A 16,539-nucleotide genomic window follows, 5' to 3' on the forward strand; every position below is an offset into this window, starting at 1 on the left:
TTCTGCATCTCTGTAGCTCCTCCAAAGTTACAAGTTGTCTGATTCCTCTGATTAATGCTGTTCTTGCCTATCCCTGTCACTATAGGTAGACAGTCACATGTTGATAGGTTTACAGCTGTGCTATTCTCTTTCAACTTTTAGATAATGGATTGAACAGAGCTCTTCGAGATTTTCACAGCTTGAGATTTTGTTATACAACCCAACCCTGGTTTAAACATCTCCACAGCTTTCTCACTGACCTATCTGCTGTGCCCCTTGGTCTTAATGGTCCTGTTTGTTCACTAATGCTCTGGAATAAGCCTCTGAGATTTTCACAGAGCAACTGCCTTTATGCTGAGATTTTACTGGATGACTTAGCGGTCTCTTCCTAACTGGTCTCACTGGAAAGTATTATAGTGAAAATGTTTTAAAAGAACCACATATGGTTTTCCTTCTACATTCACAGTTTCACATTAGGTTGTGTTGGTTTTTCACAAAAAAATCCCAATAATATTGAAGTTTCTGGTTGTAATGTGCCACCTTGAAAAAGTTCTAACTTTGCAAGGCACTGTACCTGGCAGACAATGCAGCACTACATCTGGAAGGACTTTAATGTCCAATCATTCCAGAAATATGCAATCAAAACCAAAGTTACTTTATTTTTGTAAAATGTATCTAATTTATCAATTTAACATTTAATGCTGCTTCATCTGAAACCATTTTGCATGCTGATGTTGCTCTTCAGTCTGTGTAACTCCTCTGTGAATGTGCGTTTCCTCTTCTCTCTCTGAGTGTCTCCTCTGATGTGTTGTTGTTCATTAGTTCTTCCTAACATGTCACTTTGACACGTTCAATCAATTAAAAACAGTCAGTGATTATTTAAACCACCTTACACATTTCTCAAATTGCACCTTGATACTTCTGCTCAACTTTCAGTCGGTTGCACCAGAACAATATTTTGTTGCTCAAATTGAGTCACAGTTTCTCTGTTAACCTATACCTTTCAAACACTTGTATTATTTGCAAATGAAAGCTCATATGGAAGCCTGTATCTCCATTGCCTAGAAGTAATTTAGACCAAATGGTCTATTAGTCCCTGAGGAACCACTTTCAGGTCCTCTTGACAAGAAAACTTGATGTCAGTTTAAATTCAGTTACGGAGAACAGCAATATGCCACAGGAGATATCTCTGAAGAGGGGGAAACAAGAAAATAATTCTCTTGCTCTCTTCACAGATATCTCCCCAGAAAGTCCGGTCGTCTGAAACGCCGTTGCCCAAAGTATGACCTCCTCCTTCCTTTCTGTTTTAAACCCCCTCCCTCCTTTTATTTTTTTCTTTCCTAACAGTCACTCTCACACAGTCCCAACTCAACCGTTTTGTTTCCACATCTCTCCCCTGCTGCCTGCTGCCATGCATTTTCAGGTGGAGGTGGTATGACAGCAGGGACAGGGAGGAACGAAGAATGACTCCACACATGACATAACTACATTGCTGTGCCGAGTCTTTTCGTAGAACTCATCTCCACTGTTCCTGTGTTGTCTTTCGCATGAACCTCCCTAGAAGATAAGACTAACTCCAGTGGCATGCTCCCTTTGTTTTCCCAATTGCTCCAGAGCACCATTGAAAATGATGATGAAGATAATCATGATGATGATAATGATGGTTGCTGTGATGTGAAGAGCATGTTGTCATGGCAGCTGATTCTGCTCTGATAGAGGCCAGCACTCTGTAGAAAATGGGTCACAGAGGGTTTGCATGCGTTAGAGGAACCCTTCGTTTCATATCTTCTTTGAACTCAAGCTACTCAAGCTTGGGGCAGAGGCACATTTCCTGTCCTGTTCTTTCCTCTACTCTTTAACTCTGCTTCTCTGCTGTTTTCAACATGGTAAAACAAGATTAACATGCTGAAACATGACAATACACAACTGTGTGCAAGATTGAGTAAAGCATAAGTAATGCCAAATTTAATTAAATTTAATTCTGTTCATTCAAAATCTAACTATTATTTCAACTACTTCAAAAAGTAGAAAAGCTATGTGTCTGAGATACAAATGTTTTTGTAAGATGTTAGGTTTAAACACCAAACACTTTCACAATTCTGCACAAAGAAAGACACAGAGAAGTTAGTTCATTTTAACCTGCAGGTGAGAGTGTCTCAGAGGCTGCTCAGTTACAAGCCTCCACACCACACTCTGAGACAGCCCCTGCTCTCTCTGCCTTTTATTGATAAGAGAAGAGGCCCTGGTTACAAAATATTCCAAGCACAAAAAGGGAGGGATGCACACTCATAAGATTAGAAACAGCTGCACCGACAGAATGTTCCAGAACATCCTGTCTCTATCTTGCAGCTCTTGTACATATAAGATATAATCACTCTGAACAGCAAGCTTCACTTCTATTAAAGTTAAAACATATATAATCATTAATTAACCCTAACATTTTCCTCCTCTTTATAAATGTTTTAAACACTTGATACATCAATCATTAACCTTTTCTTCTCAGATTTTCAGTTAAGACATCATGGTGTGTTTTATCTGTACATGTCATTAAAAAAAGTAGCAGGAGGTCTTTAAGTTTACTGTATACAACTAATTGTCGTTAGGGTCAGGATACAGATCAGGGAAATGCAGAGAAGTCTCTTCTTCTTCCTGGTCATCATCATCATCATCACTGGCTCCTTCTGTCTCCTCAGGTCTCAGGAGGGCATACATCTCTGACATTTCTGTTTTGACTGGCTGAATAGCAGAGGTTATTATACGGGTGCACAAAGCTCAAACATTTCTCCAAACTCATCCCACATTGTGGTGTCAACTCCAGAATGATCTTTCATTTTGCTGTTAAGTGACCTAAGGCCCTCCAGGGCCTTGGTGAGGCTCCCATCAGCTGCGGTGTTATTTGGAATAAATGTACAACATTGATGCCCAAATATTGAACATACTCCACCTTTTTCAGCTAAGAGCATATCGACAGCAATTCTATTTTGGAAAGCCATTAGAGAGGTAGCTGACAATTGTTCATGGATGGCTGAGAATCCTTCTTCAGTTTTATTTCCTAGTCGTTGCACATTGTAATGGATGTAATTGATTCTATCAACGTTTTTATTTATTGTGCACCACCAGCATATGGTGGATTCAAAACCTGCTGCTACTTGATCTGCTAACTTATATTCATCAGGAACTCCTCTTGGTATTCCTATGCTATCTATATAAGTAGGGTCGTCTTTACTCCATCCTGATCTTTTTGCTCTATTTTTCCAGGTATGTGGAAATATACTGGCTACTGTTCCCAACAACTCTGCCACTGAGAGTGGAATGACAGACACGGGAAATATTAATGACACTGATGCACACAAACCAGTTGTGTTGTATGGCAACCTGTCATACAGTTTGTCGTCCCCACACCACCACCAGATGTCGCTGCGTGCTTTAGGTTTAAAGCTGACACCTACTGTTATGGTGGAGGTACATTGATCTTCATTAAGTCTGCTTATGTTTGACCCCACACCTGTTCGGTTTATGCAAGAAAAATTTCCTGGAGCAACCTTATTTGAAAACATCGGTTTTTGTTTTTCAGCTGTAGTCAAGGGATAAATCTTATCCCACATAGTACAGTTTGTTGAGAGTCTTGTGCTGTTCATTACTTCTACTAAGCATTTTTCTGTCAACGTTGAGGGGACCACCTGTAACAGTGGTCTGGCTCCCATACATACTACACAATCTGTTTTTACTGCCTGGGCAGCCTGTTCTGCCATTAAGAGCCAGTTGTTATCTATTTTAGATATTCCTGTAGTTATTTTAAACCAGTCGTCTGTGGTCAGGTTCTCAGGATCAATTCTAACTCCTTTCTCTACTGTTTTTTGAGAGAGAGTCGTTGTATTCTTATGTTCACAAATAAACAGTTGGAAACTGGGATCCGTCCCTGATGAATAGGCCCATAGTAAGAATCCCCAACAAGAAGTGTTGTACCCAGGGGGTGCTAGGGAAGTTTTCGTAAGGTTCACGGTTAAATATACAACTGAACCTGTCACGTTAAGTTTGAACAGTTTTTTCTGGTGCTTTGCATATGCAGTAGTGCCCCACGTTGGGGTCCACTCATTATTTGCATCAGCTACTATTGTGGCCCATTGTGTTTGTTTTTGATCATTAGTCAAGTACCATTTGTAGTTTTTATAATCTTGGCCTTTTGTGCTCGAATGGCTCAGACTGGTAAGTGGAATGACAAGACTTGTGGTGGTATTTGACTGCACACACACCATTAATCCAAATTGGTAAGCTCTTTTTGTTCCACACCTGTTATTGTCGTCAGATTCGTCAAGGTCAGATGACCGGGATCTTTTATGCAGTGTTCTATGATTTCTTTCCCATATTAGCAGGGCACCTACAATTATGATCGAGATGACGCCCCCTATTATCAATATCTTTTTGTGTGTTGGCGTGAACATCTTTCTGTAGATTGGCGCCCTTCCTAAAAACCTGTAACAGAGCTGTGGACAATCTTCACCGGTTTGAGACAGCTGCAAACTATGATTGCAGCTCCCTTTGTAGCCGGACTTTCTCTGAAGGTCAGATGAAGAGCTACAATGCTACAACAGATACCACAATGCTATAACCACAACACAAATTATGATGGTTAGAATAAACACTGCTATTAAGAAACTTATTTTAGTCCCCTTTTTGGTCTGAAGTTCCCTTGTGCATTGTGTTTAGCACAGATCAAACATGTTCTACAAAAATTTTTTGAATAAGAGTTAAATCCATATGTTGTGTATATTTTGTTCACTAATCCTACCATTCCTCCTCTCGAGACATGAGAAACTCCATGACTCGAAATTGCTGCCCATTTGTATAGGTTTTTTGGTAGGATAGGTTTATTTTCTGCACAGTGTCTGTTCCTGTGGTGTGTGCCGCACATTTGCATATTGCAAGCTTTTTTGGCAGTTGGACTGCTTGCAATAGCTCTGTTAATAGTGCTGCATGTGTTACAGGTTTTCCAGTGGAGGTAATCATACCCCTATTTTTCCAATGTTGTGCAAAAGTATGCGTTGTTGCATATGCATACTGACTATCAGTGTATATTGTTGCACTTTTTCCTGTCATTAATTTGCATGCTTCAGTTAAGGCTACTAACTCAGCAGCTTGCGCTGAGTAGTGTGAAGGGAGTGCTTCTGCTTTCAGTACTTTATCAAGAGTTACTACAGCATATCCGGTTTTTGTTTTACCTTTCTCATCTTTTTTGGAAGACCCGTCTACAAATAATGTTTCTCCATCTGTCAGAGGGGTATCTTTTAAGTCTTTTCGGCTTTTTGCTATTTCTTCAGATAATGTTTGGTTTAGTTCTTATTAAAAATAAAAAATAAAAACTCACTCACTGATGAACACAAAAAATGAAGGGCATATTATATCTTATAATCTTAGTTTGTTTTACCCAGTTTTATAGATACAACATACAGTTTCAGTCAGCTTTGTATTTAGTTCAAGTAACTAAAGTTTGTTTCAATTAACTCAAGTTTTCTCTATTTCAGTCCAGTCCAGTAATTCTGTTAAGGTTAATTTAATCTTATGTTAAGTTTGAGTCTAATTCAATCATTTTGAACCTGACTGGAAAAAGTCTAAACATCTGTTAAAATCTTTTTGTTTTACTATAGAGAACTGACCTAATATTATTATGGTAATGTTGAGGACTCTAATTTTTACATAACATGAAACAGACATTTATTTCACAAAAACAGAAAGTCAAACACAGACATTTGGCCACATGAAAGTTTAAATAACCTGTTTGTAAAAGAATTAGGAAAAATTGAAGACAGATCTATGAACTTTCCTATAGTTATCAGTATTTTTAATACAGGTAGAACCTTTGCTATCTTTATATGATTTTTCGGAAAAGATTCTGGAAACCTTATTAAGATATAAATTTGGCAAAGATCATCAGAACATCAGACCTTTATTAGCGCTTTTAATGTCTCTCAAAGATGCATTACAATGAAATCAGTCATTCCCATTCACACACATTCACACACTACTTACTTATTTCTCTGTCAGAGTAATTTTTATTTGCAAAGATTTGAACATAATTTGACTTCTATTATTCTTAAAATGCACATTGTTTCCTCATAACCCCTTTTGTTTCCACAAGGTCTGTTTTGAACGCTTCAATTCTTTTTTTTTTTTTTTTTTATTCACCAAGAATCAATAAGGTGGTCTTAGTGGATCCACCTTAAAGGTGTTATCTGTTGGGTGTCATGTTATCATTGTCAGGTCAGTGAGGTTCATAAGTCAGTCAGAACCTTGGTCATTTGTTCTGTGCACATAATGTTTCATAGATCCAGCCTATGATTAATCAGCAAAACGTCCACCTATAGGAGAAAAAATGATTGTTAATAAATGAGCTGCATTTCCTAGGAACACTGTCTTCCTCCTGGATGAGCATCACCTGTTGAAAAACTTTCATCATTGTTTGTTTCACATATTCAATCAGATCTTTATATTATACCAGTAGGTGAAGTTGTTAGTATCTCATGTAGACTGACATATACTGTTGCATTTGGAGAAGATCTCAGATTAAATAAACTTAGTTAGAGCTTCAATCCAGGTTCATTTTATGTCTGCAGACTTTAGCCAATTTTTCTTTTCTTTCTTTTTTTTTTTATACATAAAGAGCAAGATTCAAAACATTTTCAAAAGGCAGATTGTGGCAGAATGTAAACAAAACTGCTTATTGATTGACAAAATAACATTCAAGCACACAATCACCATATTAAAAGGCTCTACTTCTAGAGAATCACTAAACTTCTGGGGTCCGGTTTTGGCCCGCGGACCTTGAGTTTGACACATGCAGGGTAGAGTTACAATTTTTTCAGACCTTTCAGCAGAGACAGGCTTCTGCTGTTTGCAGAAGTTTTATCTTTGTTTTCAGGCAGCTGCATCTCTTTGTCAAGGTCGTTTCACAGAGCTGAAATTTAACTTCTCTCAAAGAGGAAAAATCAAGAATGCACACAATCTGAGCCAAATATGGAATTATTTCCCTGTAAAATGAATCTTTTGCATTTTATCATGATATTGTTGGTAGTATAACACCATAGAATGATTTTTAAAGCACCTGTTTCTCACTAATGCTTGCCTACAAAATCTTTTACTCTCAGATTACTTCTTTAACAACATTCTGTTCTCTCTTCTCTAGTCATTGTTCACTGGGTTGTCCAGTTGGACAGTTTCCATGTTGTCCACATTGTCACCTCCTCTTTTAACTTCTTTTACCACGTCCTCTAAAACCACCTCTTAGTCTTTATAATTTGGGGCTACCTTGGTATTCTAAACTGGGATGGGTGGCAGTCCGCCCCCCTTTATTTGTTTTCAGTTAAGCTGAAAGTTTTTTCCTGTGCTTTTCTTAAGGCCTCAGTATTATGGCTATGTCAGTTAAAAGCTGCTCTTATTGTTGTTTTTTTTTAATTCATCTTTTTGTTTTAATCTGTTTATCAACTGTGTGCACTCAGGGACTGAAAAGTCCCCTTTGAAATTATAATCTGGCAAGGTTTTTTATTGTCTCTTGAATCTTTTAAATGCATAATCTCCAGTTTAAGATCCCCGTGTAGTTTTAGGATTTCAGTGATAATTAAGTTACCTGAAAATCCGTATTTTTATGCCATCGTGCACATATTTCTGTTAAATCAGAGCTTTTTCTCTGTTCTTCCCCCATTGTTCTTTGTTATTTTTCTCTTTTTAGTTTTCATTATTGCTAATTTTAGATCCCCTTGTAATTTTAAGACATCCTTTGTATCTAATTTGCCCAAAAACCCATGTTTTTTATTTTTTATTCCATCTATGACAGATCATACCTGCTCCTTTTACATAGTTCTCCATAAACTTTACCTCCCCTTCTAAGTCAATTAGTTTACTTTGTTTCTCTTTACTTTGCCCCTTTCCCATTTTGAACTAGATTTAGATCCAGTATGTTTTTTAATACCTGGTGTATTCTAAATACTGGATTTATGTATTTGAAAACAGGATGGTGATCAAGAAGTCAGTTGTGGTAAAATCCACTTCAACCCTGTTCAGGTGGGATTTTCTTGCCTACAAGCATCCACAAAGGCTCACCATTTACTATCTGTTTTCAGTTTATATGAAAAGTAAGGACCTAGTGGTCGTTACGATTCCATTCATTCTTCCACTCGTTTTTCAGTCACACTTTTTTACGCGTTTTACTCTTACTTTAATTACTTTCACAAAAATATAACAGAGGACTCCGCCGTCCTGTGTAGAGTTTAATTAGTCTATTTCAACTAAGGGAGTCTACCCTCCTGCGGAATTTAACTGTCTATTTTAATACAACAGAGGACTCCGCCGTCCTGTGTAGAGTTTAATTAGTCTATTTCAACTAAGGGAGTCTACCCTCCTGCGGAATTTAACTGTCTATTTTAGTTCACCTGATAGTGTCTAGAATTGTCAGGGTTTCTCTATACTGTACTATTTTAGGTCATTTGCATTTCATCACTCATTCCTTTTAAATGAAAGACCTACTCACTGGTTCTCTGTGTCCTCGGGAGTACCGTCAGCCGTCAGACCCCAGCCTGTCAGGGAGGGACCAGTCCCGGAAAGGGTATTAGTACTGTGGCCACAGATTTGTCTGGAATCTCACTCACCCACTGGGATCGTCAAGCATCTTGGTCTCCGGCTCGAAGGACCATTTATGTTAGGTTTAAACACCAAACACTTTCACAATTCTGCACAAAGAAAGACACAGAGAAGTTAGTTCATTTTAACCTGCAGGTGAGAGTGTCTCAGAGGCTGCTCAGTTACAAGCCTCCACACCACACTCTGAGACAGCCCCTGCTCTCTCTGCCTTTTATTGATAAGAGAAGAGGCCCTGGTTACAAAATATTCCAAGCACAAAAAGGGAGGGATGCACACTCATAAGATTAGAAACAGCTGCACCGACAGAATGTTCCAGAACATCCTGTCTCTATCTTGCAGCTCTTGTACATATAAGATATAATCACTCTGAACAGCAAGCTTCACTTCTATTAAAGTTAAAACATATATAATCATTAATTAACCCTAACATAAGACATGAGTTTCTTTTCAATGTTTAGGGGTGAGAAATCACTCTGTTTAAAACTGGATGACCAGATGATAATATCAGAGCCTTTAAAATGATCATTAGAAACTATGGTTTCCTCTAAGCAGCTTGTTTACTGACTGGAGAAAAAATCTCTTAAAGGTAGTTGTTCATTCTGTTTTTCATAGTTGGAGACTCAATCTAAAGTCTAAAAGACCCCCGAAAATCTTGCAAGTCTTTAAATGTGCTAAACCCCAAGGGGCTTCAGGATGATCAGAAATGTCCTTTCCATCACACAGCCCCTACAGCACAATTAACAATATGTTTCATGCAACTTTACAGTAAATTAGGATGTTGAAAGTTTGATTTTTAACATTGTAACAGTTGTAATGCAGTTCAAGAACCTGTTCTGTCAACTGATAAAGGAAATGTTGAACCTTTTACCACAAGTTGGTTTTAAGCATCAGACTATCTTTACTGTGGGCAGCCGGGGCTCAGTGGCAAGATGTTCGTCCTCACCTAAAAATAATGAATGCTTCTGGATTGTTTAGTGTTGGGCTCAGTGGAGCTCATAAATAACATTTATGAGTAATTTATAAGAAGTATATACAAGGCATGAAGTTGCATTCTGGGACTCATGTTAAATGTGACAATATCTAATACCAATGCCTGTGAACAGCCTTCTACTGGTCACAGTTTGCTCAAATCTTTCTCCATCATATTTTCGAGGTTGTCTTAGTTTTGTTTTCATTAAACTACTGATCACTTACCTTACTCGCTTTGTCTCCATGCAAAACAGTCTTCCCTAATCCAAAACCTTTTTGTTATTTATACTTATATGTTCCCTTTGGACAGTTACCTAGGTCCACCCATTTCTAACATTGCCAAGCTTCTCTGCTCTCATGTTTTCAATGCTTTTGTTACGTTGGCATGACTATATCTACAATAGGGCAGTTCTGAGTTAGCTTCCAAAATCAGAGGTAGGTTTTAGACATAGGAAACATGGTGACGGTAGGGGAAATAGTAATAATGTGCATTTTTGGCAGGAGACAGAGGTGGTTTGTCCGGCCAATAAATACATTGTGGATTGAGACTATCCGTCGGATAATCGAACCTCGGATTCAGGAAGAGCAGTGTGGTTTTCCTCCTGGCCATGGAACACTGGACCAGCTCTACACCCTCAGCAGGGTCCTGGAGGGTGCATGGGAGTTTGCCCAACCAGTCTACATGTGCTTTGTGGACTTGGAGAAGGCGTTCGACAGTATCCCTCTAAGAATCATGTGGGGGGTACTCCGGGAGTATGGGATACCAGGCCCTTTGATATGGGCTGTTAGGTCCCTGTATGACCGGTGTCAGAGCTTTGTCCGCATTGCCTGCAGTAAATCGGACTCGTTTCTGGTGAGGGTTGGACTCCGCCAAGGTTGGCCTTTGTCACCGATTCTGTTCATAACTTTTATGGATAGAATTTCTAGGCACAGCCAAGGTGTTGAAGGGATCCGTTTTGGTGGCTGTAGAATTGCGTCATTGCTTTTTGCAGATGATGTGGCCCTATTGGCTTCATCAGCCCGTGATCTACAGCTCTCATTGGAACAGTTTGCGGCTGAGTGTGAAGCAGCCGGGATGAGAATCGGTGCCTCCAAGGCCATGGTCTTAAGCCAAAAAAGAGTAGAGTGCCTCCTCCGGGTCGGGGGGGAGGTCCTGCCTCAAGCGGAGGAGTTCAAGTATCTTGGGGTTTTGTTCACGAATGAGGGAAAAATGGAGCAGGAGATCGATAGACGGATCTTTGCCGCATCAACAGTGATGCGGGCGCTGCACCGGTCTGTTGTGGTGAAGAGAGAGCTGAGTCAAAAAGCAAAGCTCTCAATTTACCAGTCGAGCTACATTCCCACCCTCATCTATGGTCATGAGCTTTGGGTAATGACCGAAAGAATGAGATCAGAGATACAGGCGGCCGAAATGAGTTTCCTTCGCAGGGTGTCTGGGCTTTCCCTTAGGTGAGAAGCTCGGTCATCCGGCAGGGACTTCTCCATGTCAAGAGGAGCCAGTTGAGGTGGCTCAGGCATCTGGTTAGGTTGCCTCCTGGACGCCTCCCTGGCAAGATGTTTCAGGCACGTCCCACCGGGAGGAGGCCCAGAGGAAGACCCAGGACACGCTGGAGGGACTATGTTTCTCGGCTGGCCTGGTAACACCTTAGGATTCTCCCAGACGAGCTGGCCCAAGTGGCTGGGGAGAGGGAATGCTGGGTCTCTCTGGTTAGGCTGCTGCCCCCACGATCCCGACCCCGGATAAGCGGAAGAAAATGGATGGATGGATGGATGGATGGATTGAGAAATTAACCCAATTATGTAGTCTGAGATTCTTCTTCTTCTTTCTTCCTTTTGTTGATTGTAAGTGAGGTATATTACACAGCACTGCCCCTACAATTACCAGTGATATTGCTCCATTTGTTGCATTTTGCTTTCCTTCTGCAGGGTCCCTGATGATGGGCTAAAATATGCAAGGAATACAGGGGTTGGACAATGAAACTGAAACACCTGGTTTTAGACCACAATAATTTATTAGTATGGTGTAGGGCCTCCTTTTGCGGCCAATACAGCGTCAATTCATCTTGGGAATGACATATACAAGTCCTGCACAGTGGTCAGAGGGATTTTAAGCCATTCTTCTTGCAGGATAGTGACCAGGTCACTACGTGATACTGGTGGAGGAAAACGTTTCCTGAGTCGCTCCTCCAAAACACCCCAAAGTGGCTCAATAATATTTAGATCTGGTGACTGTGCAGGCCATGGGAGATGTTCAACTTCACTTTCATGTTCATCAAACCAATCTTTCACCAGTCTTGCTGTGTGTATTGGTGCATTGTCATCCTGATACACGGCACCACCTTCAGGATACAATGTTTGAACCATTGGATGCACATGGTCCTCAAGAATGGTTCGGTAGTCCTTGGCAGTGACGCGTCCATCTAGCACAAGTTTTGGGCCAAGGGAATGCCATGATGATATGGCAGCCCAAACCATCACTGATCCACCCCCATGCTTCACTCTGGGCATGCAACAGTCTGGGTGGTACGCTTCTTTGGGGCTTCTCCACACTGTAATTCTCCTGGATGTGGGGAAAACAGTAAAGGTGGACTCATCAGAGAACAATACATGTTTCACATTGTCCACAGCCCAAGATTGGCGCTCCTTGCACCATTGAAACCGACGTTTGGCATTGGCATGAGTGACCAAAGGTTTGGCTATAGCAGCCCGGCGGTGTATATTGACCCTGTGGAGCTCCCGACGGACACTTCTGGTGGAAACAGGAGAGTTGAGGTGCACATTTAATTCTGCCGTGATTTGGGCAGCCGTGGTTTTATGTTTTTTGGATACAATCCGGGTTAGCACCCGAACATCCCTTTCAGACAGCTTCCTCTTGCGTCCACAGTTAATCCTGTTGGATGTGGTTCGTCCTTCTTGGTGGTATGCTGACATTACCCTGGATACCGTGGCTCTTGATACATCACAAAGACTTGCTGTCTTGGTCACAGATGCGCCAGCAAGATGTGCACCAACAATTTGTTCTCTTTTGAACTCTGGCATGTCACCCATAATGTTGTGTGCATTTCAATATTTTGAGCAAAACTGTGCTCTTACCCTGCTAATTGAACCTTCACACTCTGCTCTTACTGGTGCAATGTACAATCAATGAAGACTGGCTACCAGGCTGGTCCAATTTAGCCATGAAACCTCCCACACTAAAATGACAGGTGTTTCAGTTTCATTGTCCAACCCCTGTAAATTCAGAAGACAGATAGAAGGCTCCATGTGTAGGCTTCTGCTTATTTACCATGGAGCATAAATGGCCCTTTACTCATCATTTCTAAGTCAGATTGGCTTTCACGAGGTAGTTAGAAGTAATCTGGTCAAAACAGTAACGAAGGAAACAAGGAAAAGTAAATGTAAAGGGAAACAAACACTTAAAGTCCTGGTCAGAGGAAAGAAAAATGAATATTTTACAAGCTGTGAGATTTGCCAAACGGAGTGTTGCTAAGTACTAATACATTTTTATTTTCCCTTTGGGCAACCTTGTAAAATCTTTCATTTTAAAATTGTAAACAAGAGAAAAATACATTTAATCTCCCAGAAAGCATCAAGAAATACATCATCTTCGGTTTACTGTCTTCAGGTTGGATTTTATTCGCTTGGCTTTTCACAGTGACAAGTTTTAACCCTTAAAGTTTAAATCTGGGTCACTTAACTCGCATTTTAAATCCACTGCTCTTCCTCACAGCGTGCAAGCAAACAGGGCACGCTATGGCCCATGACAGATTTATGGGTCAGTGTACAAGTTTGCACAGGGGTACATTTTCATGCATTTGGAATGCAAATTTTTGGTTTATGTTTTCAAGATTTTTCTAGCAAGTTGTACTCCTGATTTTTAGGGTCAGTTTTCAGGAAATAACTGTAGGTCAATGTCCTTCGAAGTGATTAGAGCGCAGCTGTGTTTTTTTTATGGATGATCCTGACTTCCAAGGCAGGCTTGGTTATTTATAGTGTCCCACCTATGGCTCGATTTCTTCCTCTCCTGGTTGCCGTGACACTTAATTGACATGTAGCTTGTTCTTCATGGCAGACTCCTCAAGCTCTGTTTGCTAAGTTTGTATATGTGTGTATGTGTTTATGGCCACACCAGGTGGGCGCGAATAAATCGGCTTCCAGTCTGGCACACCTCCGGAGCTGTCTTCATTCACACAAGGTGTTGAAAAAGGCTGACACATTGGATGCGTGTGTTAACCTATTAAAGTGTAGATGCTACTTTATCAAATAAGCATTTAAATAGGTCAGTGGGGTCATCATACTGAAATAACTGTGGCCTTGGGCACAGTCGCTCTTCGTTTATTCACAAGGTTTGCAATTTTGTTGTCAAACTGCTCACCTCAGCAGAGAGTTTGTGTTGCTTAAAGGTTTCACTATCATATACAATCTATTTCACCCAGCACTTGCAAGCCCTTAGCACACATGCTAATCCAAAACTCTAGGCTGGCACAGTGTCCTAACAACATTTCCATGCTTTAACATTTGTCTCTAAAACTGTCTGCAAAGTGTGTGATTAGTGCAAACCTTCACTGCATATCATGATTTGGTCTTGCATATACACTTATTATCCCTGGTTGTGGCTATTGAAATTAAACAATGTGTTACAAAAAATGTTTGTATAAAGGTTTTCATATAAGATCAGGGTGGTTGTTTAACTTTTTTTCCTCCTTATAAACAGAATAATAAATTAAAAACTTTGGTTTACTGACGTTTTCTTTTTCTCTGATAATAACATTTCATCATGATCTCCAACACTTTAATGTGACCACCAAAAACAAGAAATCTCTAAATGGGCAAATACCTTTTAACAGCAGTGTAGTGTGCAGGTAGGTGTGTACTTGCTCTGTTGACGTGTTACATTCATTAGAGTGCAGTTGCTTATATCAATATCAGGCTTGTGTTACACCTTGGCTTTGACACCTGTAAATGGCAAGCTCCTTTGAAGCCAATAGGGAATTTACCACATTGACATGTTAGTGTGTGTCTGCGCTTGTAAATGGTTGTGTTTGTGCATGCTTGCATAGGTATTTAGGGCTATTGGCTTGTAAATGCTATCTGCTCGTTCCTGGTTGCTTATGTTTTCTCAACATTGAGTCAGTATTTCTTCATTCATTTAAGAGACAAAAGGACCTGTATGGGGAACAAATATATGTATGAGCAAAGAATTTATTGCTAGCACATTCAATTAAGTTTAAAATTATTCATACCCCTTTGCAGATTTAGGTTTAACGGACTCTTAATTTTATCAACACGTTTCTCCTTGTATAAAGGAGAGGTGCCCAGAAACCTACCAGCACACGGTTTCATACAACTGCATTTTTTTGTGTGCCACACTTTTTAATTTTTGTCACTACACCAACTTGAAGTATATTTCCATACAGCTCCTGTAAAACAGTTTACATACCCCAATAAGTAAAAATGCTGGATTAAAGAAATAATCTGTGCTATTTTCTGAATATATGTCTTTCAGTGGCTTTAGATGTATCACTGGTTAACTATACATGAAGGCCAGTATAAATTAGGTAGCTTCTTTGTGACTTAAACTAATGTCATTGTGAGTAGATCAAAAGCTGTGCTTTTAGATTCCACACTTACAGCGAGATCATAACTGGTAATTTTCTTACTCATGTTGAAGGTCTTGGTACAGATGAATGAGATGGTATTCTCTGTTGACGTTGCTTAGTGCTGATGGTGGTGCAGGTAGACTCTGTGGCTAAGAGACATTGATTGTAGCCCATTCATATGGATATCATTGGAGGGGTCAATGATTTTCTTGTCATAATAAATTAAATGCCAGTATTAGTTTGACACATTTACTTTTTGAAGACCTCCTAGAAATTATTTTCCTGAATCCATTTTTTTGAATGCCAGTTCTTCCTTATTTTGCCTACAGTTTTTGCAATGTAAATCATTTTCCAAACAATCTACTACTATTCCCCAGATATGTGAGCTTCTTGTAGTTGATCTGTAGGTTTACATGTAGTGCAGGTATAGTGTAGGTGGAGGCGGTGGTGGTGATATTTTAGGGAGCTGAACAGCTTGCTGCAGTAAAAACCATTATGGCTCCTCTGAAAATATCTCAACTTACATCACATCAGAAATATACACCTAAATACAAGATTGTGAGCTAAACTTGGAGAAGGACTTGTGTAAGTGAATTTAATCCTTTAATCCAAGTCAGAAAGAAAGAAGTATTTTCCTAATTGGGGATCTCACAACCAAGGCTTTTTAAAATGATATACAGTATATCTGAATCACTTACTACAGCTTATTTTTTCAGCTACATGCCACTGAGCTGTGTGTCTGCTTTCTGTACAGCATTTCTTTTAAAATCAGAGCCTATTCATGTGTGGCTTGCATACATGAATAGGGTTTTCTATAACAATCTGTTTCTCACCCTTTACCTAACAGTAACGGTGAAAGACAGACTGTATTGGCTGCTGCAGCTTCCTGTGTCTCTGTGTTATGCAGTTTGGTCTTCACTCTTTGCTGAGCTCATGGGGCTCTGATATCCCTAGATGCCCTGGTAGAGCTGGATAGGGAGCAGCTCAAGCACTTCACAAGGGTGGCACAAAGAACTAGAAGTGTTGATGTCGTTTTGCTTTGGTTTATATAAAATCTACTCTAGATAATGAGTAGTACATCCAGCTACTGAAACAAAAAAATTATTTCCATCAAAACAGCAATGCAGCTTCTGGCTTACATCTGCTGTTTTGGCATTGAAACAACGTCTTAATGACTTTACCACCTTACCACCTGTTTACCTTCTAAAACTCTTTATGTTGCATTAAAAACAATTGTCAGCAAATATATTACAAGCATAGTGTCTGAATGCATGATACTTAATATAAAAAATAATTTTTCTATGTATTGTGCAACCCTAGGCATTAAATTATATGACATTCAAAGTATAAAGAGCTGAGT

At 39.8% G+C, this 16,539-nt stretch overlaps 1 protein-coding gene across 2 annotated transcripts in view; it reads left to right on the top strand.

The window, feature by feature from the left end:
- pak5 (p21 protein (Cdc42/Rac)-activated kinase 5) overlaps positions 1 to 16,539 on the top strand; it is a 124,647-nt gene that overhangs the window by 59,690 nt on the left and 48,418 nt on the right. Inside the window, exon 3 of one of the 2 annotated variants that reach the window (XM_047388233.1) lies at positions 1,215 to 1,259. The exons of the other annotated variant lie outside the window; for it this stretch is intronic. Coding sequence (XP_047244189.1) covers positions 1,215 to 1,259 — 45 coding nt within the window. The remainder of the gene's footprint in view (positions 1 to 1,214; positions 1,260 to 16,539) is intronic. 2 annotated transcript variants of the gene reach the window in all.

The sequence above is a fragment of the Girardinichthys multiradiatus genome, chromosome 15 (assembly GCF_021462225.1).
Source record: "Girardinichthys multiradiatus isolate DD_20200921_A chromosome 15, DD_fGirMul_XY1, whole genome shotgun sequence".
In the NCBI taxonomy this organism is placed as follows: Eukaryota; Metazoa; Chordata; class Actinopteri; order Cyprinodontiformes; family Goodeidae; genus Girardinichthys; species Girardinichthys multiradiatus.